This window comes from Arabidopsis thaliana, chromosome 2 (genome assembly GCF_000001735.4).
Source record: "Arabidopsis thaliana chromosome 2, partial sequence".
Lineage (NCBI taxonomy): Eukaryota > Viridiplantae > Streptophyta > Magnoliopsida > Brassicales > Brassicaceae > Arabidopsis > Arabidopsis thaliana.
The window spans coordinates 455,328-481,407 of record NC_003071.7 but is presented as its reverse complement, the minus strand read 5'-3'; the positions used below and the strand labels follow the sequence as shown (position 1 = coordinate 481,407).

The window sequence follows — 26,080 nt, the reverse complement described above, 5'->3', positions numbered from 1 at the left end:
CATTTAGGAGTTTCATCTATAAGATGTTAGCTTTTTGCGAGTGTATGATGAGAGGACTTAACAGATTTATTTTGTTGCCTGTAAGGCTTCCGTTTCGAAAGCAGGGTCACTTACACTTCTTCATCAAAATTGTGTTCAATTTCCTTTATTTGTTTCAATAGTTATATTTGAATGGTTGTTGTATGTATCATGTAAACCGTTATGATTTAATATAACTGATTTGCTGGTTTAAAAAAAAACAATTTTGAAAGTACACACAAGAGCCAGAAGAAGAGATCAAACCTTCATATGAGTATATTTCACAGAGAAGAAGACAAAAACAGGTATGTTAACAGATCCAAGACTGACCAAAAGCCAGAAGAAGTAATCAAGATGTCCATTGTTAATGTTGTCTGAAGGAATCCAACAATCTTTTCCGCTCAAATACGCCACAAGGGTAATGATCAACGAGCTCAAGTAGTTTCCTAGTGTAGTAGTGAGAAGAGCCCAAGCACTACACAAGCTTCTCATTGAATCTGGAGATTGCTCATAGAAAAACTCAATCCTCCCAACAAAGAAGAAAACTCCAGCAGTGCCCATTAAAAAGTACTGAGGGATTTGCCAAAAGATGTTTAATGGAACAATGTCTCCACTTTCCACTAGATCAAGATCTCTAGCTAACTGTAACCGAACCGTCTCAACGATAGCTGCAAATGTCAAGCTCAAAACAGAGACAAAAAGACCAATCCCCATTCTTTGTAGCTCGGTGAATCCTTTAGCTAAGCCTGTGAACCGTCTCACTAAGGGAACGATGACGCGGTCATAGATTGGGACAGATATGAGAACACTTGCAGTGTCGAACATCCCGAGAGTTGCGGGAGGGATTTCGAATAAGCCGATGGTTCGTTTCATGCACCGTCCTTGTTGAACAAAGAGAGTGTAAATCTGTGAATGGAGAACTGAGAAGATGATTCCTGAGGCCCAAATGGGGACCAAACGTAACAGAATCTTAACTTCTTCGACTTGAGTCACGGTACATAGCTTCCACGGGTTAGTGTTTGCATCTCCTTCTGATATAATTGCCGCTTTGTCAAGAAACCTGTACATTGATATCACAACCCGTTTATTTAACCGTTAATAGACTAATGCTCAATTCAAACAAGAAATGAGAGGGAAAAAGATTTTCTTGTAACCGTCCGTGGAGTCTTCAGGGACCTTGAGATTCGATTTACGGTATGCGGCTACAAGAACTTGGCAGACGCTAGTAATCGGGCTACCTCTCGGTTTCTGAAATCTATAAAGCGGCGTGCCAAAGAAGAAACTCATAGTAGCAAGTCCCATGAACACGGTAGGTATCAAGAATCCTAATTCCCATCCATAATTCTCTTGAATCCAAACTAGAACAGTAGATGAAACAAAAGCACCAATGTTGATAGTGAAGTAAAACCAGTTAAAGAAAGAAGCTTTTCTGACTCGTTCGCTTGGATCGGTCTTATCAAACTGATCAGCACCAAAGGATGAGACACATGGTTTGATTCCTCCAGTGCCAAGAGCGATAAGGTAAAGCCCTGAAAATAAAACCGTAGACTGAACCATTGTTGCTGGTGGACATAGAGAGCCAATGCATTCCGCTGGCTTAAGACCCGGAACTGAAGCTGAGAGTGTCAATGCAACCATTCCCTTAAAACAACATCAAAGAACAGAACATCAAGCCAAGAACAGAACATAAAGCAAAGTTATTTTTCAAGAAAATGCTTACGGTGAAATAAATGGCAGAGAAACAAGCAATAGTCCAATATCTTCCCCAGTAAGCATCAGCTATTAAAGCTCCAATAAGAGGAGTGATGTAACATGTTCCTTGCCATGTCATGACGTGTCTAGCAGCAGAAACATTAGTCTCATGCAATTCATTTGTGAAGTACGTGATGAGATTCTTGGCAATTCCATAATAAGCCAACCGTTCGCAGCATTCGTTTGCTGCACCAACCAAAGCATAGATATCAGTTTTTGGAGATTAAAGACAGAACATGAGAGAATACAACAAGTACATTACAAGTGAAATAAAACAAAGTGTTTACCAAAAATGAATGGACAAGCTTTCCAGTTTCCTGTTGTCTGCTTCAATGGTGGGTTTCCATGAATATCTATTGAACCATCTTCAGCATATAATTTTACTTCTTCCTGGAGAAAAACGAATTAGTCAACAAAGATTTAGACCCCAAAACACTAAAGAAACAATGACAATGAGGTTGAACCTGTATAAGAGATTCTTCAACTTCAAGAAGTGACCTTTCTTCATCAATGGAAGCCATTTTTTACTTTCTCCTCAACATGACAATTTTCACGTAAAGCTGATTTAAGCTTCTCAACGAAGGATCAAATAAAATGATCCTCCCACTGACCAAGTTGTTGTTGGTGGTGTGAGTGGTCACTCACCACAGAACCACATTCTTTAAAAAATGTTATAAAAAAAAAGAGGGAATATAAAACCACACAAACTTTATTAATCTGATTAGACTTAAGCATTAAGCAAATTTTGAGCCATAGCACACTTTTCCCCTAACACAACAAAAGTTATCAAACAAGTTAGAGACTTCAAGTTTTAAAGAAGACATCAAACAAATCTTACGAAACCTTTCTAGCCAAACCGGTAAATTAACAAAGCCAAGACAGACCAAAAGCCAAAAATAGTAATCAAGATGACCGTTACTAAGGTTCATTGTCGTGAAATATGCAACAAGTGTAAGAATCAATGAGCCGAGTGAAGAGTCCAAGCACTACACAAATTTTGCATCTAGAGATTGTTCATAGAAAAAATCAAGCCGACTAAGAAAGAACAAAACGCTAGATGTTCCCAATAAAGATATATTGAGGGATATGCCAAAAAATGCTCATTGGAACAGTGTTACCACTATCAACCAGATCGTTGGATTACTCTTGTCTCTCTCGAAGTCGAGAAGTTGGTGGCGGTGACCACTGGACCATAAAATGTGTTCTTGTTAACAACACGTTTTAAGAAATTGCAAAATTGAGTGGACCTATTGGGCTTTAAATATTAGTGGGTTTCCTAATTTGTACTTGTTGGGCCAATTTTATGACCTCCACAACTTGGATATAAAATATTTGGTAAGGAATTAAGTAAATAAATACTATTTTATTTTTTGAAGCACCAAATGCAATTTATGGTGTTAATAAAGTTTTATGATAATAATTAATTAATGCAAAATAAAAATAGTTTTGGGGTAAATTGATTTTTTTTTTTTGGGAGACCAACAGTCTTCAACCTCAAAAACGAGAAGCTCTAGTAAATCATGATCGTTTTGTAATTTATTGGTTTACCAATTGATTTTAGTGATATAGTTTTCGAACCGCTTAAATGATTAATAAATAAATAAATTAAATTATGGATTGGTGATTTTGTCTCTAAATAAAAATGTTGAATATGAAAGGAATAGTTTTGAATTGTCCTTAATAATTTAACGTTGAACTATTGAATAGTCAATAATTCGGTCGCTAATAGTTGACTAGTACAAACAAAACCGAACAGAGCATGTATTAATTGGCCATTTCAAAATTCGTGTTGCAATAATTAAGGAAAGTCAGAACTTTAGAGAAGTAAACCGGTGGCGGTTACCCATAATTGCCGGTTCGGCGAGTGGCGTCTCGGTCTCCATTTGCCGGTTCCCATTGACTAACGCGTTAGAGAGTGACTGATGGGTCGACTTTTGACTTTTACTATTTTTCTTCTTTTGTTTCTTACTGCCAGTTATGCCCCATTCCCTGCCTCTTAATTACGTATGAGTGCCACTCACAAATATTTTTATTTCTGAAAATCATTTGGGGGAGACAAAAAAAAACAAGATATAACAAACCTGTTGTTTTACTTTTGTTACTGACAAGTCCTTCAGTCAAAAAATAAAAACAAGATAGATAAAGAAAATGAAAACTGTATTTAATAATATCCTGAATAGTCAAAATAGAATTGTCTATAAAATCTGATTTTTTAAAAAATATAAACATATATGATGAAGTATTCTTGTTTCATGTATCCATTCGAAAATATAAGTAAATCCTATGTACAATTGAAAAAAAAAAAAAAAAGGTAATCTAGAAACAATGCTGATCAAGCTGTAGTATTCAACGTAATTAACCCAAGCTAGGGCTAGTGGATTCTAGTTTTCAACAAAATTAACCCAAGCTAGGGCTATTCTAAAGCTAGTCTAAACATGTGGGAGGTTTGATAAATCGCCTAACTTTATTTGTTTAATTAGGTCAGACCATGGGTTTGATGTTTATTTGAATTTTTATACTTTAGAGATGGTAATATGAGATCTTACAACAAAAAGTCAATGTCCTTTAGTGGTGATACCAATATAAGTTCGAATTTGGTTTCTAGCTTATTGGTATAAATTCCATTGACAGCAAAAAGGAATCACGAAAACAATATAATCTAGTACTATATTCACATTTTACGCGTAACGCGTTTGTAATATTCACATAATTATGTAAGTGTGAAATTGATCAAATCGCGGGAGATGCTAAATAAACAAAATCAAAATCACTAATAAAATGTTCACGATAACTTAGAAAGATCCAATAAAAAGATGACGGTCGGAATTTGTATACGATAGTAATAAAAGTATTCGTGTTTCTAAAAGTTAGTAATTCATTGGTCTAAATATTATAATGAGGAAAAGTCATTGGTAAGGAAAAGGTTTGAAAAAGGAGCACATAAATAAGGACCAGCGATGCTTCCTTTCACGATGCAAAACACGAAATGAAGAGACACATTCTCTCTACTATATATACCATTTGCTCCTCTTCCTCTAATTCCACACATTCTTCTTCAACTACAAAACAAAAACACTACTACACATTCTTTCCTCTTGTTCATTTCAAACCCAAAAATCAAAGTTCGAAGTTGAAAGAAGACATGGTTTTGTCTAAGACAGTTTCCGAATCTGATGTCTCAATCCATTCAACTTTTGCTTCTCGTTACGTCCGCAACTCTCTTCCACGGTAACAACTTGTAACACAAATCTTTTGTCTAATGTTTTCGTCAACAATAGTAACATGTAATGATGTAAACCTTGGATAGTTTTTTTTTTGGCCGTGGTTAATGTTGTAGATTTATTATGTGTTATATACTATAAGGAAGGACATGTTTCGTTATTTTAACTTAATGTATCATCATTTCATCATTAGATTCGAAATGCCTGAGAACTCAATCCCAAAAGAAGCAGCTTACCAAATCATCAACGACGAGCTAATGCTCGATGGTAACCCAAGGCTGAACCTAGCTTCCTTCGTGACCACATGGATGGAGCCAGAATGTGACAAGCTCATGATGGAGTCCATCAACAAGAACTACGTCGACATGGACGAGTACCCTGTCACCACTGAGCTTCAGAACCGATGTGTTAACATGATAGCACGTCTCTTCAACGCGCCGCTTGGTGACGGTGAAGCTGCCGTTGGTGTTGGCACCGTCGGATCGTCGGAGGCGATTATGTTGGCCGGTTTGGCTTTTAAGAGACAATGGCAGAATAAGCGTAAGGCCCAAGGGCTTCCTTATGATAAGCCCAATATCGTAACCGGTGCTAATGTCCAGGTAAACCAAAACAAAAATTGATGAAATATTAACCAAGACAAAATTGAATTTATCAATCCGGTTAAGTTATATGTGTGACTCAATTTCCGGTTCAATACAGGTTTGCTGGGAGAAATTCGCAAGGTATTTCGAAGTGGAGCTTAAGGAAGTGAACCTAAGAGAAGACTATTACGTGATGGACCCTGTAAAGGCGGTCGAAATGGTAGACGAAAACACAATTTGTGTCGCTGCCATCCTCGGTTCAACGTTAACCGGTGAATTCGAAGACGTTAAGCTCCTCAACGACCTCCTTGTCGAGAAAAACAAGCAAACCGGGTAATTAAACCAAACCGAGAAACAAGCTAATATCGATTGTAATCGGTTTGGAGTCCGGTTTTAACGTTCTAAAACACAATTTGCAGATGGGACACGCCAATACACGTGGACGCAGCGAGTGGTGGGTTTATTGCTCCGTTCTTGTATCCGGAGCTGGAGTGGGATTTCCGGCTACCGTTGGTTAAGAGTATTAATGTGAGTGGTCACAAATACGGTTTGGTTTACGCCGGTATTGGTTGGGTTGTATGGAGAACCAAAACCGATTTGCCTGATGAACTTATCTTCCATATCAATTATCTTGGCGCTGATCAACCAACCTTTACACTCAACTTCTCCAAAGGTACATTACCATAAGTCCATAACATATATAACTTTCAATAATATTTTTGGTGTATGGAATTGTTTTATAGACTAAACATTTGATAATGCTTGTATAAACCAGGTTCAAGTCAAGTGATTGCTCAGTACTACCAGCTGATTCGTCTTGGATTCGAGGTAAATAATAACTCAAAATAGCAATATATTTACCAAATGGTCAATAAAGAAACTAGAATGTATTATATTTAAGTTGTTACTTGTTACTATACTTTGAATTAAACGTTCCTAACATGACTAGTTTTGGTATTGTGTAATTAATAATGTTTTTCTTGTTTGATTTAGGGTTATCGCAATGTGATGGATAATTGTCGGGAAAACATGATGGTACTAAGACAAGGATTAGAGAAAACGGGACGTTTTAAAATCGTCTCCAAAGAAAACGGTGTTCCGTTAGTGGCGTTTTCTCTCAAAGATAGTAGCCGCCACAACGAGTTCGAGGTGGCCCATACACTCCGTCGCTTCGGCTGGATCGTTCCGGCCTACACGATGCCTGCGGATGCGCAGCATGTCACTGTCCTTCGAGTTGTTATCCGAGAAGATTTCTCTCGAACCTTAGCCGAGAGATTGGTAGCTGATTTCGAGAAGGTTCTACACGAGCTCGATACGCTTCCGGCGAGGGTTCACGCCAAGATGGCTAATGGAAAAGTTAACGGTGTTAAGAAGACGCCAGAGGAGACGCAGAGAGAAGTCACGGCCTACTGGAAGAAGTTGTTGGAGACTAAGAAGACCAACAAGAACACAATTTGCTAATAAGATTATTTTATAAACTAATATTATTATTTGTTTTGTCCTTAATTGCGCTCCATAATTATGGACCTTTTTCTTTCTTTGCTGTTTGGATTATTTTTTGTTTTTCTTTTTGTTAAGTTTTGGGATTTGATATTGCTGATGGAGAGTGATTTTTAATGGATATACACTAAATCAATGAAAAATATATATATATATATTTTTGTGGGTATGTAAAAACGTTTTTGTTTTCACCAACATTTTTTTCTGTGTAAAGAACACACAATGACACATAATTGGATTAACCATTAAACTAACAAGTTTCTAGAATCACGAATTAATTCAATATTTATTATAAAAAAGTAAAGGTATAAGTATTTATATTTCTTTCACAAAAATTCACAAATTTATTGAATTTCATATGTTAATGACTCCTTGGTGAACGGTTTGATTTGAACCTTGCCTTCGTTTGTTTTTGTGATTTTTAATTATAAATGGGCTAAAAATGTTTAAGAATTTTAAATGCTTTAGGCATCAAAATCTGTTGGACCGGTCCCGGATCCTATGACCATTTTGTTTTATGACTTAACGTTGTGTCTAAATCAGCAAAATCAATTATCATTTATTAAAAAAATTTTTAAAAAAATAGTCATTTATTTTACCAGATACAAAATTGAATTTTTTTCAACGAAAAAACATAGTATATTTTTTGATGACATTTTATCTTATTAAAATATGTTTGTTTATTCGATACATATGCTTTAACATGGTAATATTCCGCACTGGTTTTCACTTTTCACTGATAAAAATAAGATCAACTTTGTTTTATCTTTAATGCTGTCACCACCAATTATATATACATTTAATTATTTGTTGTATATTTGCAGTTTAAGAATCAAATATCGTTTTAAAAAGGTGATAAAGTGGCACTCTATGCAGTATTATTTCAGAAATCTGTTAAAGCCACTTTTAGACATATCAGTCTTTTTTTTGGCAAAGAGACATATCAGTCTATAACAATAAATTTAGTCTTAATTAGTATTATTCTTATTCGTTTTGCAAACAAATTTAGAAAATTAATAAACTAATAATGAGACACTTAGTTGGAGAGATTTCATTTTAGTATTCTATTGAATATGATATAATATGATTCACTTTTAAGATAATTTTTAAAAGTAGCCCATAAATGTTGCTTCTCGTTATTCCACGGTAAGAAAGTTGAAACACAATTTTATCTTGTATGATGTTTTTAGTAACTAGTGTTCTAAAACGCAGCGTAGACGACGTTACACGTACGATGGTTGGACATGTTGATTTTATATTATACAGTAGTTTAAGCGGTTTTAAATAATTCGGACGGTTAGGCAGATTTTTGATTCAACTTTGATTTTGAATTGGTTTTAGAAAAATATATTACTATTGATTTACAAATTAAAAAGCACGAGTTAATTTGGCAGTTTCAAGTACTAAACTCACTGGCTTCCGCTAATTTTTTGACCGTTGTTTTTATTTTTATTTTTATTTTATTTTATTCGTAACATATTATAAATCGTCTAAACCGATCTATATATGAGTCCTGTAAATTTATCAACTGCTTCTGATGGATTTTTCTCTATTATATAAAACATAACTATCTCGATAGGATATAGGGACCTAACATATACAAACAAGAGGCCTATTTAGTGTAAACAATACAACAATGAGACAATTTTTACGTCACAAAGCAAAACAAGAAAGGGAGACAAACTAATATGAAGAAAATTAACCAACATGATTTGCAACACACAACATAATTTACCAAACAAAAGTATGGTTTAATTGAAAATACATATGGTTTCTTCACCTCTCCTCGAGTTGATAGGAAAAAATAATAAGTATTAAATACACAAAGTATTTAATTACAGAATTGCTTTGAAGAAAATAGTGTTTTAGGTGTTTTTTTGTATATATTTAGTATTTTGTATTTTTCAGATTTCAGTTATACAAAAGTAATTTTAGAAAATAAAGGTTTAGAATAGCGGGTTAAGCAGTCCGTCTTAACGAAAAATAAGAGAGAGTGAGAATAAGGGAAAAGAGACACATAGCAAACTAAATGATATGATTCGTTTTGAAAATTAAATTTTTTAAAGTAGCCCATAATTTATTGGTCTTACTATTTTAAATTTTTTAAAGTAGCCCATAATTTATTTACTATTTTTAAACTAAATGATAGTAAAAAGTTATAAAAGGAATCCTTAAACCAGCGATGCTTCCTTTCACGTTGCAAACAAAACGAAGAGAACCATTCTCGTCCCTATATATACCATTTGCTCCTCTTCTTCTAATTTCACATATTATTCAACTACAAAACAAAAACATTGCACATTTTTCCCTTTACTTTTCTTTAGCTCATTTCAAGAAGATGGTTTTATCTAAGACAGCTTCCAAATCCGATGATTCAATCCATTCAACTTTTGCTTCCCGTTATGTCCGCAACTCTATCTCACGGTAAGAAGTTGAAACACAATTTTATTTTGTTTAATGTTTTCATTGGTAACTAGAGTTCTAAAACTTAGCCTAGACGACGATACACAGCATCTTGATTCTAGATTCAATATTTATTACAGAAATATTTATTTTTAATATACGATATAGTTCCAGATTTTAATTTTTGGGTACATAAGAAAGAATACTAGATTCTAACGAAATTAACCACTTGCACTGAAAGATCCGAGCATAATGTGTGTTACTATATAAGAGGTATTTTCTTTTTTAATCTTAAGCTAAATATATCAATTTTTCATCAGATTCGAAATACCTAAGAACTCGATCCCTAAGGAAGCAGCATACCAAATCATCAACGACGAGCTCAAGTTTGACGGTAACCCGAGGCTAAACCTGGCCTCCTTTGTGACCACTTGGATGGAGCCAGAATGTGACAAGCTCATGATGGAATCCATCAACAAGAACAACGTTGAGATGGACCAATACCCTGTTACCACCGACCTTCAGAATCGATGCGTTAACATGATTGCGCGTCTCTTCAACGCGCCTTTAGGTGACGGTGAAGCCGCCATTGGTGTTGGCACGGTGGGGTCATCGGAGGCAGTGATGTTGGCCGGACTGGCCTTTAAGAGACAGTGGCAGAACAAGCGTAAGGCCCTAGGGCTGCCTTATGATAGACCTAATATTGTAACCGGAGCCAATATTCAGGTAAACCAAAACAAAAATTGATTAAATTTTAAACCGGTTTAGGTCTATGTTTACATTGACTCAATTTCCGGTTCAATACAGGTTTGCTTGGAGAAATTTGCAAGGTATTTTGAAGTGGAGCTTAAGGAAGTGAAGCTGAGAGAAGGATATTACGTGATGGACCCTGACAAAGCGGTTGAAATGGTAGACGAAAACACTATATGCGTCGTGGCCATCCTCGGTTCGACACTAACCGGAGAATTCGAAGACGTTAAGCTCCTCAACGACCTTTTAGTCGAGAAAAACAAGAAAACCGGGTAATTGAATCAAAACCAACTAACAAATTAATTTTATATACTTTTGCCTAGAAATATTACAATTTCTAACGTGAGATATATTTGCTTAGAAATATTTTATTTTTTGAATGAATATAAAACTTATTAACCAAAACAAAACCATATATGTTTACATTATATGCTTCCTTGTATCGAATGGTGTTTTAAATACTGATTAAAAAATGTTTTGCTTAAAAATATAACAATTTATAATGTGAGATATTCAAGCATTCTAATATCAAACCGATAAACAACAACAAACTGATTATTAATTTATTTAACCGGTTTGGTTCCGGTTTAATATATTTGTAGATGGGATACGCCGATTCACGTGGACGCAGCGAGTGGTGGGTTTATTGCTCCCTTCTTGTATCCGGACTTGGAGTGGGATTTCCGGTTACCGTTGGTTAAGAGCATAAATGTGAGTGGTCACAAATACGGTTTGGTTTACGCCGGTATCGGTTGGGTCGTATGGAGAACCAAAACCGATTTGCCTGATGAACTTATCTTCCATATCAATTATCTTGGAGCTGATCAACCCACATTTACCCTCAACTTCTCTAAAGGTACATTACCATATCTTATGTAAAGTTTAGATATATTTATAGATTAATGTTTTGTTAATTCTTGTATATTACCAGGGTCAAGTCAAGTGATTGCTCAGTACTACCAGTTGATTCGTCTTGGATTCGAGGTAAATAATAACTCAATAAAGAAACTAAAACGTTACTAAATCCAATCGTATACGTACTAGTATAATATACAAGTTGTTACTATACTTTATGACTACAAAAGTTCAAAACCAAGAATGTACTAAATACATTCCATAAGATTAAACGTTCCTAAATTGACAAGTTTTGGTTTTGTAGAATAGCTAATAATCTTTTTGTTTGGTTTAGGGATATCGCAACGTGATGGATAATTGCCGCGAGAACATGATGGTACTAAGACAAGGATTAGAGAAAACGGGACGTTTTAACATCGTCTCCAAAGAAAACGGTGTTCCGTTAGTGGCGTTTTCTCTCAAAGATAGTAGCCGCCACAACGAGTTCGAGGTGGCCGAAATGCTTCGTCGCTTCGGCTGGATCGTTCCGGCCTACACGATGCCTGCGGATGCGCAACATGTCACGGTCCTTCGAGTTGTTATCCGAGAAGATTTCTCTCGAACCTTAGCTGAGAGATTGGTAGCCGATTTCGAGAAGGTTCTACACGAGCTCGATACGCTTCCCGCGAGGGTTCACGCCAAGATGGCTAGTGGAAAAGTTAACGGTGTTAAGAAGACGCCAGAGGAGACGCAAAGAGAAGTCACGGCCTACTGGAAGAAGTTTGTGGACACTAAGACTGACAAGAACGGCGTTCCGTTAGTAGCAAGTATTACCAATCAATGATGGGCCAAATGTATATTCAAATTATTGGGTGCAGACAAATTTTTTTTTAGCTAAAGGCCCAACTACACCATAGCAAATCAGCACCATTCGATCTCAGACCATTCAAACACTGTAATAAAAACATTTTTAGTTTTAGTTTTATTTTTTTGCAAAACACGTATAACAGGTAAATTATTATTCTCAATAAAAAAACGTATTATAGGTAAATTATTATTATAGCCAACCTAATTATGTTGTCAAGTTTGAAAATAAAAATAAAAGAGAGGAATATATTAAAGAAACCCTACAAGTAAAAATCAAATTTTAGTTTCTTGTTTTTTTTAGACAAACAAAATTAGTTTCTTTTTTCTGCATCTGAAAATACTTTCCTATTTTAAGTAGAGGCCAATTAAAGAATGTGGGTCCCCGCGAATAATATCGGCGCAAATTTTTTCGTCTTTTATAAATGGGCCCCACAAGCGTGCCTACATTTGGGCCCATTAAAGAAAATAATCGTACTCGGGGGAACATGTCTAGAAACTGATAAATCGATAAAAGTAATACATACTGACAAATAATGAAGGAAACAATATAAATGAATAGTAGTATAGTTATAGAAAGAAATATTTTTTAGGTTTTAAATTGACATTATGATTATACACTCAATCGCATTAGACACACTGTAGTCACATCACTATTTTGTACAGTTCGAAATAGTTAATTGTCTCGTGGTTCTACAAAAGCAGTTTTATTTATAACATTTTCTTTTGTTAATTTTGTTTTCCGATCAAAATTTTTGGATTTTACCTACAAAATAAAACATGAAGCGAAATGAACTCAAAAGAGTTTATTATCTCATTACAATATCATATAATTACTCTACCTCTAACAATATTCACCCATACTAAACCATTACTATATATTATGATAAATTCATCGTCTAATAACAACAATTCTAATACACTAAACGAACACGACCAAACTTATTCTATAGTGATTACATTGCTTCAACAGTTTCCACCATTCCGAACAATTTCATCATCCTATCAAATCAAATCGATAAAGTCAAACCATGTCAAAAAATCATATATGAAAACAAATTGAAATAAAGGGATGTAATAATGGAAGAAGGTAATCGTGATAGGACGTGACACGACCCCACCATTGTGAAGAATGAAGAAAAGCATACAAAAGAAGAACGGTTGTTCACCAAATCAGAAGCAAAACAGAATCAAGATCTATAATAAGCTAGACAGAATTTCTTCTATACATGACTTTTTTGATCAACTAAAGAAGAAGAAAAAGAAGATATTACATAGTTCATTATTTTTGTTTGAAACTGAGGATAATGGTTTAATGAACTGTGAAATACATCACTTTTTGAAAATGTCATCCCTAATTTCTATGACTTAACAATCCAATTACAACAAATATTGTTAATCTTGACTGACCATATATATGTTCTTTTTACTCATGACGTTGATATCAGTAAAATGTAAAACATTAAACGTTATATAACAGTAAAAGTTATAACTTATATCAGCAAAAGTTATATCAGCAATATTTTACCACTGAGCTAACGTTAGTAAAACAAACACAACATCCACTTCATAACTCAGGAACAGTGAAATGAACGTGTTTTATATCCTTTTTTTAATCATTTGTAACAACTATAATTTGAAGATGATCTTAGATTATGTGCACATAGCTCATTACACACATGATTATTAATTCCGAAAAATTGATTACTTAATATTTTTTTAAAATGATTTCACAATATTGTTAATAACATTTAATCACGCAATCAACCATTATATATATTTAAATTTCAATTACGTTTAAAAATTGCCGACATTATTTACTATTCACATGTGATATTTTCTTATTCTAGTTTAATCTTGTGTGAGTCAAATTATAAGATTATTTACTAAATTTGCTTAAAGCGGAACAGTAAAAATAACAGCATGATGTGATACCATAACCTTTAGCATTAAGGTCCCCCATCTAACCAAACCCTAACAAAATTCAAACACATGTACGGAGTTAGACAGGAACATCTCTAATATTAACGTTGAAATAATAACAAAATTGATACATTTGTTTTTTGAATTTACGAAGTTAGATAACATAGATCACCCGAATACTTGTTTTTTTTTTTTTTTTTTTTTTTTTTTTTGTGTGTGTGTGTCTTTTCTAGTAGTTAATTACTATTGAAACCATCCAAGTAGCGGAGTCACATAAATTTAATATAGTATGCAGATTATGTAATTGTGACCATATGATATATGGCAAACATATTACTAATCTAAATATATATACATATATATATATATATATATATATATATATTATTGCATGGTTATAATATATAACCTAATGATTGTGTATTAATCTCGGGGTTGTGTATCCATCCGAAAAATTCAAATTTTCATAAAATGTGTGTTTGTTAAAGAGAAAATTTTTTTTAGCACCTTTACATTTCTCAAGGAGGAAAAACACTATCCATCCAACATTTCTTCTTTTGCTTTATTTCTTTTTCCGTTGACTGTATTGAGTACAAATTCGTCTTCATCTTCTAAACCTCTCCACTACTTTTTACTTAACTTTTTTTTTCTTCCAAGTTTATTGTTTATTCTCAGTTACATTCACTTTAGACACACAATCCACCAACATAAATAGGCAGTGATATAAGTTAATATCATAGAAAACAATCAGAAAATAATTCAGAAGAGAAAACACAACAAAAAAAAGAAAGAAAAAGAAAGAAAGAAGAAGAGATGAGTGAGCTTCTCTACTCTCTCCCCACTTGGGATATCCATAACCTTGGATCACTCTTCAAGCCCGATTTTAATCTTGGTAATATATACATTAATATATAGACACAAACATATTTTGTGTTTTTTCAATCGTAAAATATTGATACATATACGCATATGTAATATATGAATCGACGCGCATGTATTTATTTACAAGTTATTCAAGAACTTTCTTATTAAAGTGTAATATGTTTGCAGATACATGTGGTTTCATGAATAGATCGCCGGAACATATTTTCGGATCACCGGAGATTGATTACTCCGACGTCTCCACAGGTTACCTCGAAGACGCACTTATCGAGTCCGGTGAGAGAAGCAAAAGGAGACGTCTCTTGTTCGAGGATCCGTCCAAATCTTTTAACGATGATGATTCGCAGGTTTATTTGATTTCTTTAATTTTCTTGGAACTTTTCTTCAATTATCATTTCCAAATGTTTTGGTAACAATATAACTAATTAATTTGAAAATTGTTTATGGTTGAATATGCAGAACGATTGGGGCCTGCATGAGAGTTATAGCTGTTTGAATAGTCAGTTTGTCACTCCACATGTTAACACAGGTGAGACCTACTTTTGGTTTATTATTATTAAGGCTTTGGTTTATTATTATTAAAGCTCCGAACGGAGACGTGCGTTCAACTGCGGATACAGTGCAGTTCAAATAGTAACAAATATATATATATATATATATATATATGCAAAAAATTTCGTTACTATTTAAAACGCACCGCACTATGAGATTTGGTTATCATTCGAAACCTAAGTTTAATTGATATTAGTCATTTAAGAACTCAAATAAGAAAAATAAATAGCTTGAACTAATTATAGGCTAGGCTAAGTAGTCTTTAATTTTATTTATTTTTTGTCCGAAAAAAGAAAGGAAATAGCATAGCACTTTAAAAGGATTTGTTTTTTTTTGTGATAATAATTTCGTCCAAACATTTCTGTTTTTTGAAAACATATTTATGGTCCCAAAACTTAAATAGTTTGAGACCTCTTGAATGAATCCAAATGACAAAACATTTCCAGCCTTTATAAGTTTAATTTTGTTACAATTACTTAGTCAAATATAATAAAGCCTTTTATTTAAAATTTACTAATGTACAGGTGAACGTATAAGTGGAGTCAGTTACTGTCAGGAGACGATATCGAATGTTTACGAGTCTCCCGACACTTCTGTCTCTTATGACAAAATTTATGTTCGAGAAAAATCTCCAACCGAACCATCCTCATCCAACTGTGGTAATAAGAACAAAAGACTAATCACGAAACTAGTGTACCCATTTGGATTGGTGAAACCAGGTGGTCGAGAAAATGATGTAACCCTAAATGATATCAACGAGAGAATTTTGATGGCTCCATCTCGACCGATTCGACATCCGGTAGGAGACTTTGCCTCTCGACCATGTGTCTCTGGCCGTGGACCGGGCCTCTCCGGAAAAGCTGTGGTGGCTCTTACTAAGATCCAAACACAAGGGAGGGGTACAATTACTATAATCAGAACTAAGGGGTAAACTGTGTTATATTGGTAATTAGTTGGGGCTGTTATATATGTGTAACATAAATGAGGTTTTAGAAAGCTAAAGTGATCATTGGCTATGAGAGAAACTTTCAACTTTTGTATAGAAAAATCAGGCGAGGTAAATTTTGAAGATCAATGTTGTACAATATCCGGTGGATCATTCTAATGAGAATTGTTTTATTATCTTCTTTTGAATTTCTTGGATTTCGCATTTTGAGATTTTTACTCTTTATACTTTTTTTCAATAAGCAAAGCATTTTGGTATTTATTAGGAGAATATTCACAAGCTAATAGATCATACATAAAGTATGATTGGTAAACAAGAATAAAGAAAAGAAAAAAAGAAAGAATAAAGAACCACTAATAAATAAAAAAGAAAAGGAAGAGATGTAATTTTTAATAAGTAAGAAAAATAAAAAGGGTAAAAGGCAAAAAGATAAAGAGAATGAAATATTTTAAATAGTTCTTTTTTGTTTGTCAACAATTTATTATTTGTTAGTTTGCTTTCAGTCTCAGTTTTTTTATAAAAAGAATCGATATTAATTCTACTAAACTCATAATAATACAACATATTACAAGAGAACAAAAAGAAAGAAAATATCTAAGAATACATTAATTGAAAAAGTATCAGGATTTTTAAATTGAATGATTATTAAAAATCAAAGTTCATTGTATAGTAGTAGGCAATAATAACAAGCCCATGTCATTAATTCCAGTATATGGCAATAATAACATTTGTGTTGCACAAAAAAAAGATCATAGCCGTTGCTTGATCGATGTATAGATGAAACGGTGACGATTTAAGCTTACATACGATAACTTACGTAATGCTTATGTCGGCATGAGCCACTAAGCTCTGTACGAAAAGTGATAAGTGGTCATATGCCTATATATTGCCTAAGATAGTGCATGCATGTGGCTCATCGTGGATCTGGTTAAGATTTTGTGATATTCTTCTTGTTTTTGTGATGAGAGTTAAATTCGGTTCTTTATCATATTGGTGGATTAGCCATACTTTTTACTTTAGAATTAACTGGATGATCTTTCACATGTCAACTAACCTCCAACATATGTGAGACTTAATTAGATATGTTTACAATTTGAAACTTCCACATCAGCTAATTATTATTGAAATCGTAATGAAAACATTCGAATGTTTGTCTTGAGTGAAGTATTTAACGAACCGTGGCAATATAAGCTTAGTTGGATAGTTACAGATTTTATGCGAATTTTGAAGTTTTGACCTTATTAGTGGAGTCGGGGTCCAACGTTTTCTTTTTGACAACATACAGAAAAATTATTAGCCCACTTATTAAAGAAGAAAATTGACCGTAGCCAAAGAAATAAAGAAAGTGGAGAAATATTATGATCAATGTTAAGAAAACGCTAGACATGGTGGTGATCAGGATCTAAGCGATTTTAGACGTTTAAACCATTTATAATATAAATATTATAAATGTAATTTTATATATAAATATCTAAAAAAAATACATATATTAAATCATAAACAAAAATTAGAAAAAATATTTATTTAACTATATCAAACATTATATGAATCTTTATAACTATTTATATAAATATAAATTTAATTGAAAACTAAAGGTATAAACGATTTTAGGCGAACTACACGATTTTAGACGTCGCATCAGCGTCTTGCGCCTAGGTCCGCCTAAACTGCTTTTTAAAACACTGATTATGTAAATATGAATAAACGAATATTATACGAATTTTGTTTTCAAATTGGCAGATATAGTTTTAAACTTTTACCCAGAAAAAAAAACAAATTTATTACATTACGAGTGATAGATAGGGAAAAGATAACAATTGATCGGTTGAGTGAAAAAAACAACTCGAAAATATAAGCAGAATTGCATATACATTCTAATAACTTTAAATGATTTTCACAACTTTTATCAACATACACTAGCTTATTCTTTCTTTCTTTTTTGCCTATTACTATTATTTTGCTTTTACATTTGAATGAGTAAAACTGTAAGAGTAAGCTAACAATTTTGTTTTCTTATGTTACAAACATCTCAATTCTCATAGATCGTTCCTGAAAACGATTTTACTCGGAGAATCGATTCTCACAACGATTCCTTCATCTTCATCTTCTTCATCGCTTGATTCAACCATCGTATTTTGCCTTGTGCTGCTTTCCCCTTTCAGAGGAAGCTGACACGCATGTTTACGGGTTTCAAGCTGCTTCTTGGTCACAATTGAACTTTCTGATTTGGCTGAAACGAGACCTTGAGCTGGGTTTAGTGGAAGTTTTTTGTACAACAAGTTATCTTGTAACTTGTTATTATAGATCCCACCGAAACTTACACTCCTTCTGTACACATTAACCTATATTCGAGAATATCAGAAGATAAAAACCTTCAGGTTAGTCGAGAAGTTCATCGATAACAACCTTTAAAAGAATCAACATTGAGATCTTTTTTACCATGCTGCCGAAAATGCTGAGTTGCATTGCTCGTTCAGATAAACTTAATGTCGTTTTATTGATCTCTTGTTGTTGTTTGGCGTAAATATTTTCAGGCCAGCTCATGAGACCTCTGTGTTCTTTACGAAATGATCTCTGAAGCTGATCAGAGCTTGAGCTACGTGGTGGTGTTAACGAAGATGGTCTTCGATGTAGAGTCCTATCAGCTCCAAATGCTCCAATGTTGAAGATGATTGCTCTTGCTCTCGTCTCAACAATATACTGTGTTGCTTGTTGTGAGAAACTGACTCTCATGATACCTGTGGTCAAAAAAACAAAACACATTTTTGATTTAATTCGATTTATATCATTCGCTGACATTTAAAAAGGTTTGATCCTGCTGTACTGTGCAATTAATTACCTGAAGCTTCTGATGAATTATGGAAGCTTTGATTCCCGTTAGAAGGTGATAATGCGGCGGGAGATGATATAAGCTCTTCTTTGATACCAACCGGTTTTACGAATCCTTCTAATAATAAACCAATGCTGTTGCAGTCGATTTCGATTGATTCTCCCGTCACATATGTTGTAAGTTTCGAGCTTTCAGTTGAAACAAGGGCTCGTAATTCTTGCATTGCCACACTTTCAAATATCTGAGGACGCAAGAGTTTGAGAAGAACCAATGCACTTTCCTGCAAACAAAAAAAACCGAAAAAAGTTGAAGCAACTTAACAATCAAGAAATGAGTCTCTCTAAAATGGATTCTAATAGAGACGTACCTGCCAAAGGAAATCATCGATGGTAGAATCTGATTGTAGTGATAGAATTTTCTCGCTATCAATGAAAAAGCAAAGAACCATAGAATCTGTAATCAAGTCGCACAGATATGGCTTCCCAGTGAGGACTTCGTAGAGTCCCAATGTACTACCGTGAGAAAAAGTTGGATGCAGCGAGTGATTGTTGCTTAAGATCTTACTTTTCCACTGTAGGATTGTTATAACATTCAGTTATGAAGGTAATAGATCATACAGACTTACGAGTTAAAAGTAAAAGATAAGTTTTGGGTTACCTTAACGATGCCATCAAAAATAAGCCAGACTCCAGTTGGCTTTGAACCTTCTTTATAAAGCGTGACACCACGCAGTTTCATTGGTTCTTTTTTCGAGTGTTTTAAAGGTTCACAAAATGCAGGAGGAAGAGCAACCGATAACGGATGTGAGGTGATCATGTCGCTCAATTTTGGAAGTTTAACTATTGGAGGGTTTCTCAAAAGCTTTTTCAAGCCGGTCTGCAGAGATAGATTTGACCAAAAGCATAAGACAAAAGAGACAAGACTATAGTTGAAGGAATGAGATTCTTTAATTTGGTACCTGGACAGCATCATGAAGATGAGCGATTTCTTTTTCCTCCAACAAGCCAACCTTCTCGAGGTTTTCAATGTAACCGAGTAAATGATTCAACACTGAATATGTTACTTGTTTTGTTTTCACAACACGGAGAACCTGAAACCAATGTTAATCAAAGATTATATGTGCCTCACCGCAAGAAAGATAAGTCACCCGAAAGAAATGACAAGACTCTCAACCTGAGGAAATGAAGATCGGACTTTTTCCAAGAACTTTTTTGCTTCCTCTCCTTCCTTTTCACTTTCATTGATTACAATGGAACCAATATTACTCTCCCCTGTGTAGAGAAGATAGATAAGTATGAGACAAAACTAGGGTTGGGTTAATGTATTGTTCTTACTAAGTTGAGATACTTGCAAACAAAAACTCTGACAATTAATGATGATACGGTACAAGTTTTATTCTTAGTCATTGTTTTCAAAGTGTGATGCAGACTGCAGAGTATGGATTGTACATACCTAGAAAATCATACAATTGCTGTCGTGCAATTGTATGTGCGCGAAGAAACGCAGCAGAAATGTAGCAAGCAGATTCTAGTCTTTCGACAGCAAAGTATGTGACCAACTTGCGTGGGACAACTTTAGAATGAAGAAAGTTGTAGTAATTTGGGAAATTGACATGTGGTTTTAGACCTCTCCAATCACATAAAGTTGTAGAAACCTGATCAAGCGCCTCATCCACTGACTGCATCAAAATATTAGCAGTAACTTCAGATATTCTGCCCTCATCAAGCATCTCCCAGTAAGTTGCTTGCACACCTGACACAACCAATTTTCAAAGTGTCAATAATCTACCAGGTAAAATAGTATATTGGAGGGTACATGATCATAACTACCATTTAAGAACCGCATACGTATGTCCTTTAAACTTTTAGGGTCAAGACTTCCAATTTTAGAGCCATTGTGAGGATGATGAACTAGTTCCCCTTCTGAACCTTTTAGGCTTGAAATATAACTTTCAACTGTAGGCCAGTCAGCAGGTCCTAGCTCCTCATCGTCTCCTAGATCTTGAAACGCTCGTAAGGCCTTATTCAACATTTCGTACTTTGTATATTCCAATATTCGTTTCTGTCAAAAGGAAAGTGGTTTCTAATAAGGTTCTTCGAATACATTACTGACTAGAACATACAGACCCTATTGAACTATACAGCTTAAAGGCTCAGACTCAGGCTAACACGGTCACTTACACATGAATACAAAGCATAAGCAAAAAAATCTCTGTTTACACATATATTTGATTACTTAAAACTCGGAAAGTTATTCGTATGAGAGAAGTTTTTGACCTTGGGGGCTGGTAAAATATCCATGCGAAGAAGGCGTAGAACAAATTGGGTAGTGGATCCATTAACTATCAGAGTTAGGAACACAATTCCACCCGTGAAGAAAAGAAACTGCAAAAGAACTGAGAATATGAAGAGACAAAACAATAATTTGCATAATCATTTTAAGTTGTCAATAACATCTTTAGACTAACTTACCAATGTTCCAGTCTCCTTGCTGATATGTGAATTTCCGCTTGATTGCTGAATCAAATGAGTGCGAGTAAGTCAGCACAGAATCAATGTGGCTGGAAAAAAACATTGTGCAGAAATTTAAGAGAGAAGAACAACTTTAACAGATGTTCTTAAAATTAACCTTCACGGATAAAGAAAGTGCAAGAGCCACTGCGCCCCTCAAACCAGACCATACGAGTATAATGGATTCTTTCCAATCCAAACCATAGCCAAAACGACATAAAAGTGGATATAGAACTCCAACAACAACAACACGCGATAGTTGGATGTAAACGTATAGCAGAAAAAGAAATCGCCATGAATTCCCTGTAAGAAATTTGGGTCGTGAAGAGTTGTTAGATCCAAAATATAAAAAATAGTTAAAGTTAAGTATATCATGTGCCTTATGCAGATATGGTTCCAGAGAAAAAATATATGGTTCCAAGACAGTACATCTCTAACAGGTACTTAATAATAATAACAGACTGGTGAAAGAATACAATTGTCTCAGTCCTAGCACAGTGGTAACTTTCGCTCAATATTTCGTAACCAATAATGCCAGTTTTTTTCTTATTCTTGTAACTGATTCACGTTATGGAATTAGTGATCCTTCGAGAACCAAAGACCATGAACAGTAAGGTGTGTTAACAACGACAGAAAACTATGATAACAGGTGGGAGTCCTATGTAATGACTTAGATCTCATCTTCAATTAACAGTGAACTGTCGAAAATGCAGACAAAACTATGTTCACAAAATTTACTTTAGCTAGGAAAAAAATACTGTACACTATCAACATTAAATAATGGCACCTTGGTAGGCAATCTTATCACTGTCGAGAATGCCTTCAGCAATGACAACACCACTGCAAACATAAAACGAGAAACACAGTCAATATTGCAACACCAGGCTAAAGAGTAGACTGCAGTAAAATAGCTCTTTTTTCTACCCATGAGCTTCTATTTTAGGGTTGGCAAGCACAAGCATGATATGAGTCTATAAAATTTACCCTTACCTGAGGATAAATATCAAAGTGTTTGCAATATATGCAACCATTTCCCTGCACAAGTTACCGGGAAAATTTATATCACACAGATCAACCTTTTACATAGAGTTACAATATAAAAAAACAAGTCCAAATTCCACAAGTTCTGGAAATACCAGAAGTGATGCAAGCTTTTTTGACTGTCACCTTTAAAGGCTGTCCTTGCAAATGCAGCATAAAACCTGTTACAGTTATTTTATGAGAAGAGACTTCTTAAATGATAACAAAAGAAAGGGAAAAAAAAAATAACGAGATCACTGAAATTTACATGCCCAAAGTCATGACCGTCAAAACACCAGAAGCCCCAGCCCACTCTTGAGCCTGTCACACAATAAACTCTCAGTTTTACTACAAAGAGAATATCTTAGCACAGGAATTCAAGGTCTACAGAAAGACGTACAGTGTAGTATGCGAAATAGCTCACTGCAATTGTAAGAGTAATCTCTATTACAGTGTCATTGAATATGAACTTGAGCCAAATAACTGATGCAATGCCAAACGCCAGACCAATGCCTACACTAAATAGACAGAAGAACACGTTGGACTGATAAGAACACAGCAGCAACTTGATATCACTAACAACAGATGAAAAAAGATCAAGACATACGCTCCAAGTGCGACTTTAAGCAGAAATTTGATTATAGAACTCCAGTCAGAGTTTTGCCCCATAGCCATCTTTAAGAATAACTGGAAAACAACAATCGCCGTCCTGGAATTGTTGTTAAAAATCATGAAGAGTGAGCATAAATGTCAAAACTAACCAAACCATGACAGAAGATAACGTCATTTACCCATCATTCATCAGGGATTCCCCTTCAATTATGGTGCTTAGCTTCTTACTAGCACCAAGCTCCTTTAGCAAAGCAACAACAGCAACCGGATCAGTAGCACTTAAAAGTCCCCCAAGCAACAAGGACGTTTTCCAGTCCCATTCATACGGAAACGTGACCTGCATATAGCAAGTATAGTTTCATAACATAATAATCGATTTGTCTTTCTTTGTTTTCAGGACAGCTACTTAATACCAACCAGGCTAATTCATACCTTCACAAGCGATCCAAGACAAGCTGTTGAAATAAGAACTCCAGGGACAGCAAGTAACACCATTTGTCCCAGACACCTCTAAAGAATCATGCAAGTATTCAGTACCTATTTCTCTTAACCTTTAAGCTTAACTAGGAATTAGAGCCAGAGGAATAAACCTTAATTTGGTGAACTTCCATTGAAAACGAACTCTCGAAAAGAAGAGCCGGAAGAAAAACAGCTAAAAGAAGTTCTGGATCGATCTCATTCCCTGCACAATAACATTGATTCTATAGTTCTTACAAAGCCAGCCATGGAAGAGAAGAAAAATTCGAAACTAAAAACTTACAGATACGAATTCCATGGCCGATCTTTCCAAGGTTATGTTTAGCTCCATATTCTGAAACACCAAACAACATGAATTAGCAATTAAGCATGATTACGTTGACTTCAAGGATTAAAACAGATGAAGAAATCAGAAATTCCATGGAACGAAATCGAACCGAGAGATCCAAGAGCAATTCCGATAACGAGAAGAGCGACAGTGTAAGGAACCCTAGTTCCACGAAGCAAGTGCCTAGAAGCAATACCGAGTACCAGAGACATTCCGACGAAGAGAACGGCGTCGACAGGGCTAGATTCTAGTTTGGAAGAAGAAGAAGAAGAAGACGAATCGGTCGCTTCCTCCAGAAATCTATACGCCATCGTCGCGTCGATTACAGTCGTCATTTTATTTGAATATATCTAAGAAGCAACAACACAGAGGAAGAAGAAGAATGCTCGTTCACTGAAAAAATAAATAGCTGAAAGAGAGTAAATACTTATAGAGCTATACATACACACGTGTATAGTACTGTAGTGTTAAATTAAAATTAAATTTTACTATTAATTTTGTTTATGATAACATTATCATATTTTTCTGCTATATATTTTTCACAATTTTCAGCCGACCAATTCTTCAATGTTTATATTTTTTCTGACCAAGAGTATATTAGAACCAGAATTAGATAAATTAATGGAAATATAATGATGACAAAAAAATAATATAAATATAATATATAGTTTGTTTTGGATTTTATAGATTGATGTCATATAGATGTGAATGTGACTATGGTATCTTCACAATGAAATTAGTGCTTAATTTGTGTACAAGAATTTATTGAAATTGAGTTTATTTGTAATAAGTATTCCAAAACCTGGTTTGGCCTTAAAAGGAAAAGAAATATTCGTAGTTGGTTTTTTGACATTTTGGGACATATTTTTCTTATGATTTAATTGATAAGACCTCTTACTGTTGTACTTTTTTGAATAAACAATTGCAAATGTAAATTGGCTATTTTAGAATTAGACGACTAGCCTACCAAAAATACATTTATAATGTGGATTTTGATATGTGTGTGAGTGTGTTTACTTCGTGGAGTTTGATGTGTTTAAGGTTTCGAAAATATTTGAGAATTTGGATTAGCCTGACTCTATTCGGCTGATCCAAAACATTAATCTGATACCTTTCAATTCTTCACGTTAAATTTATAATATTTTTTAAACTTTCAATTATGCTTAGCTGATGCACAACAACATTTTCAATTTCGCATATCAGAATAACACCAATTATCATTTTCATGCTACCCAGAAGCACCTACAAGGTATCAAGTGTGCATGTTAAAAGACTGTTTGGGTTAGTATTGATTAATCGACCAACCGTCGATCCTAATGAAATGCTCAAAGATAGAATCCAACATAAAGAATCTCTATTGGTATTCAAGATTTGCTTATAGAGTAGTGATTGTTAGTTAGTTAGTTTGTTATTCTTTGATTTTCCAATCAGCTTACGAAGATTTTTCAAGAGTAGAGATGCTAACAACATGCATAATAATTTGTCTAATGGTAAATTCTACAATAGGAAAAGAGTTTACATTGATTACTCTATCATTAGTAGTTCAGGGGATAGTAGATGTTTGTTTTGTTCTAAGGCTTATGTTTATGCTCTGGAAAACTGGTTCCAGGCGAGAAGATTCAGAGAGAACTCGTTGATGGATTACATATCATGGTCGCTGATGAGTGTATGATTCGCCACCACCATCAAAGAAGGTGCAAAATCAATAAGTATCAGAGCTGTTACAAAAATAAACTTTATAAATAAATAAAATTATTGTCTGTGTAATTAACATCTTAATTTTATAGTGTTCTTATTTATCTGGTTTGGTTGCAAAAAATTGAGTTTAGTTAAGATAATCAGGTATATAAATTACTACATCATTCATTTTATGTACAAAAAATTTGGTTTATATTCCAATTGATAATACTTTTTACTTGCTTTGCTTTAATCAATTTCATAAACGAGATACTATTGTGAAAAAAAAAAACGAGGCACTATTGATCTTTTTTCTTTTGACCACCTTTTTATTTGTATCTTCATCATCATGATTTTGTTAAAGAGTAAAAAGAACATTACTGATTGTTATAGTCACATG

At 34.2% G+C, this 26,080-nt stretch overlaps 5 protein-coding genes, 1 long non-coding RNA gene and 1 pseudogene across 10 annotated transcripts; 4 read left to right on the top strand and 3 right to left on the bottom strand.

Annotated features, from left to right (window-relative positions):
- Nucleotides 1-222: 222 nt before the first annotated feature.
- PTR4 (Major facilitator superfamily protein) lies at nt 223-2,431 on the bottom strand. Of its 2 annotated transcripts, NM_001202569.1 has the most exons (6): nt 2,235-2,307; nt 2,058-2,160; nt 1,739-1,956; nt 1,173-1,659; nt 1,017-1,078; nt 223-924 (listed from the first exon to the last, which is right to left on the bottom strand). In NM_001202569.1, exons 1-6 carry the CDS (start codon nt 2,289-2,291, stop codon nt 277-279), a joined length of 1,575 nt encoding a protein of 524 aa, NP_001189498.1. In that variant the 5' UTR covers nt 2,292-2,307; the 3' UTR covers nt 223-276. The 2 variants fall into 2 exon arrangements, with proteins under 2 accessions (NP_001189498.1, NP_178311.1); NM_126263.3 differs by having other exon boundaries at nt 223-1,049; nt 2,235-2,431.
- A 1,965-nt stretch (nt 2,432-4,396) lies between these two features.
- Nucleotides 4,397-4,716, bottom strand: AT2G04155. The gene has a single exon (NR_139989.1). It is a non-coding gene; the product is annotated as an other RNA (long non-coding RNA).
- On the top strand, nt 4,411-7,300 carry GAD4 (glutamate decarboxylase 4). Of its 2 annotated transcripts, none has more exons than NM_001335087.1 (6): nt 4,411-4,998; nt 5,185-5,590; nt 5,691-5,905; nt 5,992-6,245; nt 6,348-6,400; nt 6,566-7,243. In NM_001335087.1, the coding sequence occupies exons 1-6, from the start codon at nt 4,757-4,759 to the stop codon at nt 7,031-7,033; spliced, it is 1,638 nt and encodes a 545-aa protein (NP_001324150.1). In that variant the 5' UTR covers nt 4,411-4,756; the 3' UTR covers nt 7,034-7,243. The 2 variants fall into 2 exon arrangements, with proteins under 2 accessions (NP_001324150.1, NP_178310.1); NM_126262.2 differs by having other exon boundaries at nt 4,758-4,998; nt 6,566-7,300.
- Nucleotides 7,301-9,337: 2,037 nt separating this feature from the next.
- Nucleotides 9,338-12,038, top strand: GAD3 (glutamate decarboxylase 3). Its single transcript, NM_126261.2, has 6 exons — nt 9,338-9,496; nt 9,796-10,201; nt 10,283-10,497; nt 10,828-11,081; nt 11,157-11,209; nt 11,415-12,038. The coding sequence occupies exons 1-6, from the start codon at nt 9,411-9,413 to the stop codon at nt 11,901-11,903; spliced, it is 1,503 nt and encodes a 500-aa protein (NP_178309.1). The 5' UTR covers nt 9,338-9,410; the 3' UTR covers nt 11,904-12,038.
- Nucleotides 12,039-14,452: 2,414 nt separating this feature from the next.
- AT2G01990 (XRI1-like protein) lies at nt 14,453-16,414 on the top strand. Of its 2 annotated transcripts, none has more exons than NM_001335086.1 (4): nt 14,453-14,738; nt 14,897-15,075; nt 15,188-15,257; nt 15,805-16,414. In NM_001335086.1, the coding sequence occupies exons 1-4, from the start codon at nt 14,660-14,662 to the stop codon at nt 16,209-16,211; spliced, it is 735 nt and encodes a 244-aa protein (NP_001324929.1). In that variant the 5' UTR covers nt 14,453-14,659; the 3' UTR covers nt 16,212-16,414. The 2 variants fall into 2 exon arrangements, with proteins under 2 accessions (NP_001324929.1, NP_178308.2); NM_126260.3 differs by having other exon boundaries at nt 14,684-14,738; nt 15,805-16,407.
- Nucleotides 16,415-17,999: 1,585 nt separating this feature from the next.
- SOS1 (sodium proton exchanger, putative (NHX7) (SOS1)) lies at nt 18,000-24,406 on the bottom strand. Its single transcript, NM_126259.4, has 23 exons — nt 24,113-24,406; nt 23,959-24,009; nt 23,789-23,880; nt 23,631-23,708; nt 23,378-23,535; nt 23,194-23,295; nt 22,987-23,104; nt 22,855-22,907; nt 22,703-22,768; nt 22,557-22,601; nt 22,354-22,406; nt 21,685-21,869; nt 21,528-21,572; nt 21,333-21,440; nt 20,886-21,117; nt 20,509-20,808; nt 20,230-20,327; nt 20,015-20,146; nt 19,714-19,932; nt 19,424-19,627; nt 19,066-19,336; nt 18,666-18,964; nt 18,000-18,568 (listed from the first exon to the last, which is right to left on the bottom strand). Exons 1-23 carry the CDS (start codon nt 24,336-24,338, stop codon nt 18,263-18,265), a joined length of 3,441 nt encoding a protein of 1,146 aa, NP_178307.2. The 5' UTR covers nt 24,339-24,406; the 3' UTR covers nt 18,000-18,262.
- A 913-nt stretch (nt 24,407-25,319) lies between these two features.
- On the top strand, nt 25,320-25,749 carry AT2G01973 (annotated as a pseudogene). Its single transcript has one exon.
- Nucleotides 25,750-26,080: the final 331 nt, after the last annotated feature.

Bases quoted from the DNA above. Each gene is read 5' to 3' on its own strand.
- AT2G01990 (NM_001335086.1), top strand. From the start codon at position 14,660: ATGAGTGAGCTTCTCTACTCTCTCCCCACTTGGGATATCCATAACCTT. The intron at 14,739-14,896 runs GTAATATATACA...ATATGTTTGCAG, and splicing joins CAAGCCCGATTTTAATCTTG to ATACATGTGGTTTCATGAAT. The intron at 15,076-15,187 runs GTTTATTTGATT...TTGAATATGCAG, and splicing joins TTAACGATGATGATTCGCAG to AACGATTGGGGCCTGCATGA.
- GAD4 (NM_001335087.1), top strand. From the start codon at position 4,757: ATGAAGAGACACATTCTCTCTACTATATATACCATTTGCTCCTCTTCC. The intron at 4,999-5,184 runs GTAACAACTTGT...TTTCATCATTAG, and splicing joins GTCCGCAACTCTCTTCCACG to ATTCGAAATGCCTGAGAACT. The intron at 5,591-5,690 runs GTAAACCAAAAC...GGTTCAATACAG, and splicing joins TAACCGGTGCTAATGTCCAG to GTTTGCTGGGAGAAATTCGC.
- GAD3 (NM_126261.2), top strand. From the start codon at position 9,411: ATGGTTTTATCTAAGACAGCTTCCAAATCCGATGATTCAATCCATTCA. The intron at 10,202-10,282 runs GTAAACCAAAAC...GGTTCAATACAG, and splicing joins TAACCGGAGCCAATATTCAG to GTTTGCTTGGAGAAATTTGC. The intron at 10,498-10,827 runs GTAATTGAATCA...ATATATTTGTAG, and splicing joins GAGAAAAACAAGAAAACCGG to ATGGGATACGCCGATTCACG.
- SOS1 (NM_126259.4), bottom strand. From the start codon at position 24,338: ATGACGACTGTAATCGACGCGACGATGGCGTATAGATTTCTGGAGGAA. The intron at 22,908-22,986 runs GTACGTCTTTCT...ATTGTGTGACAG, and splicing joins GCTATTTCGCATACTACACT to GCTCAAGAGTGGGCTGGGGC. The intron at 20,328-20,508 runs GTATGTACAATC...TTCTCTACACAG, and splicing joins GCAATTGTATGATTTTCTAG to GGGAGAGTAATATTGGTTCC.
- PTR4 (NM_126263.3), bottom strand. From the start codon at position 2,291: ATGGCTTCCATTGATGAAGAAAGGTCACTTCTTGAAGTTGAAGAATCT. The intron at 1,957-2,057 runs GTAAACACTTTG...TGGTTGGTGCAG, and splicing joins AGCTTGTCCATTCATTTTTG to CAAACGAATGCTGCGAACGG. The intron at 1,050-1,172 runs GTTACAAGAAAA...CAATTATATCAG, and splicing joins CCCTGAAGACTCCACGGACG to AAGGAGATGCAAACACTAAC.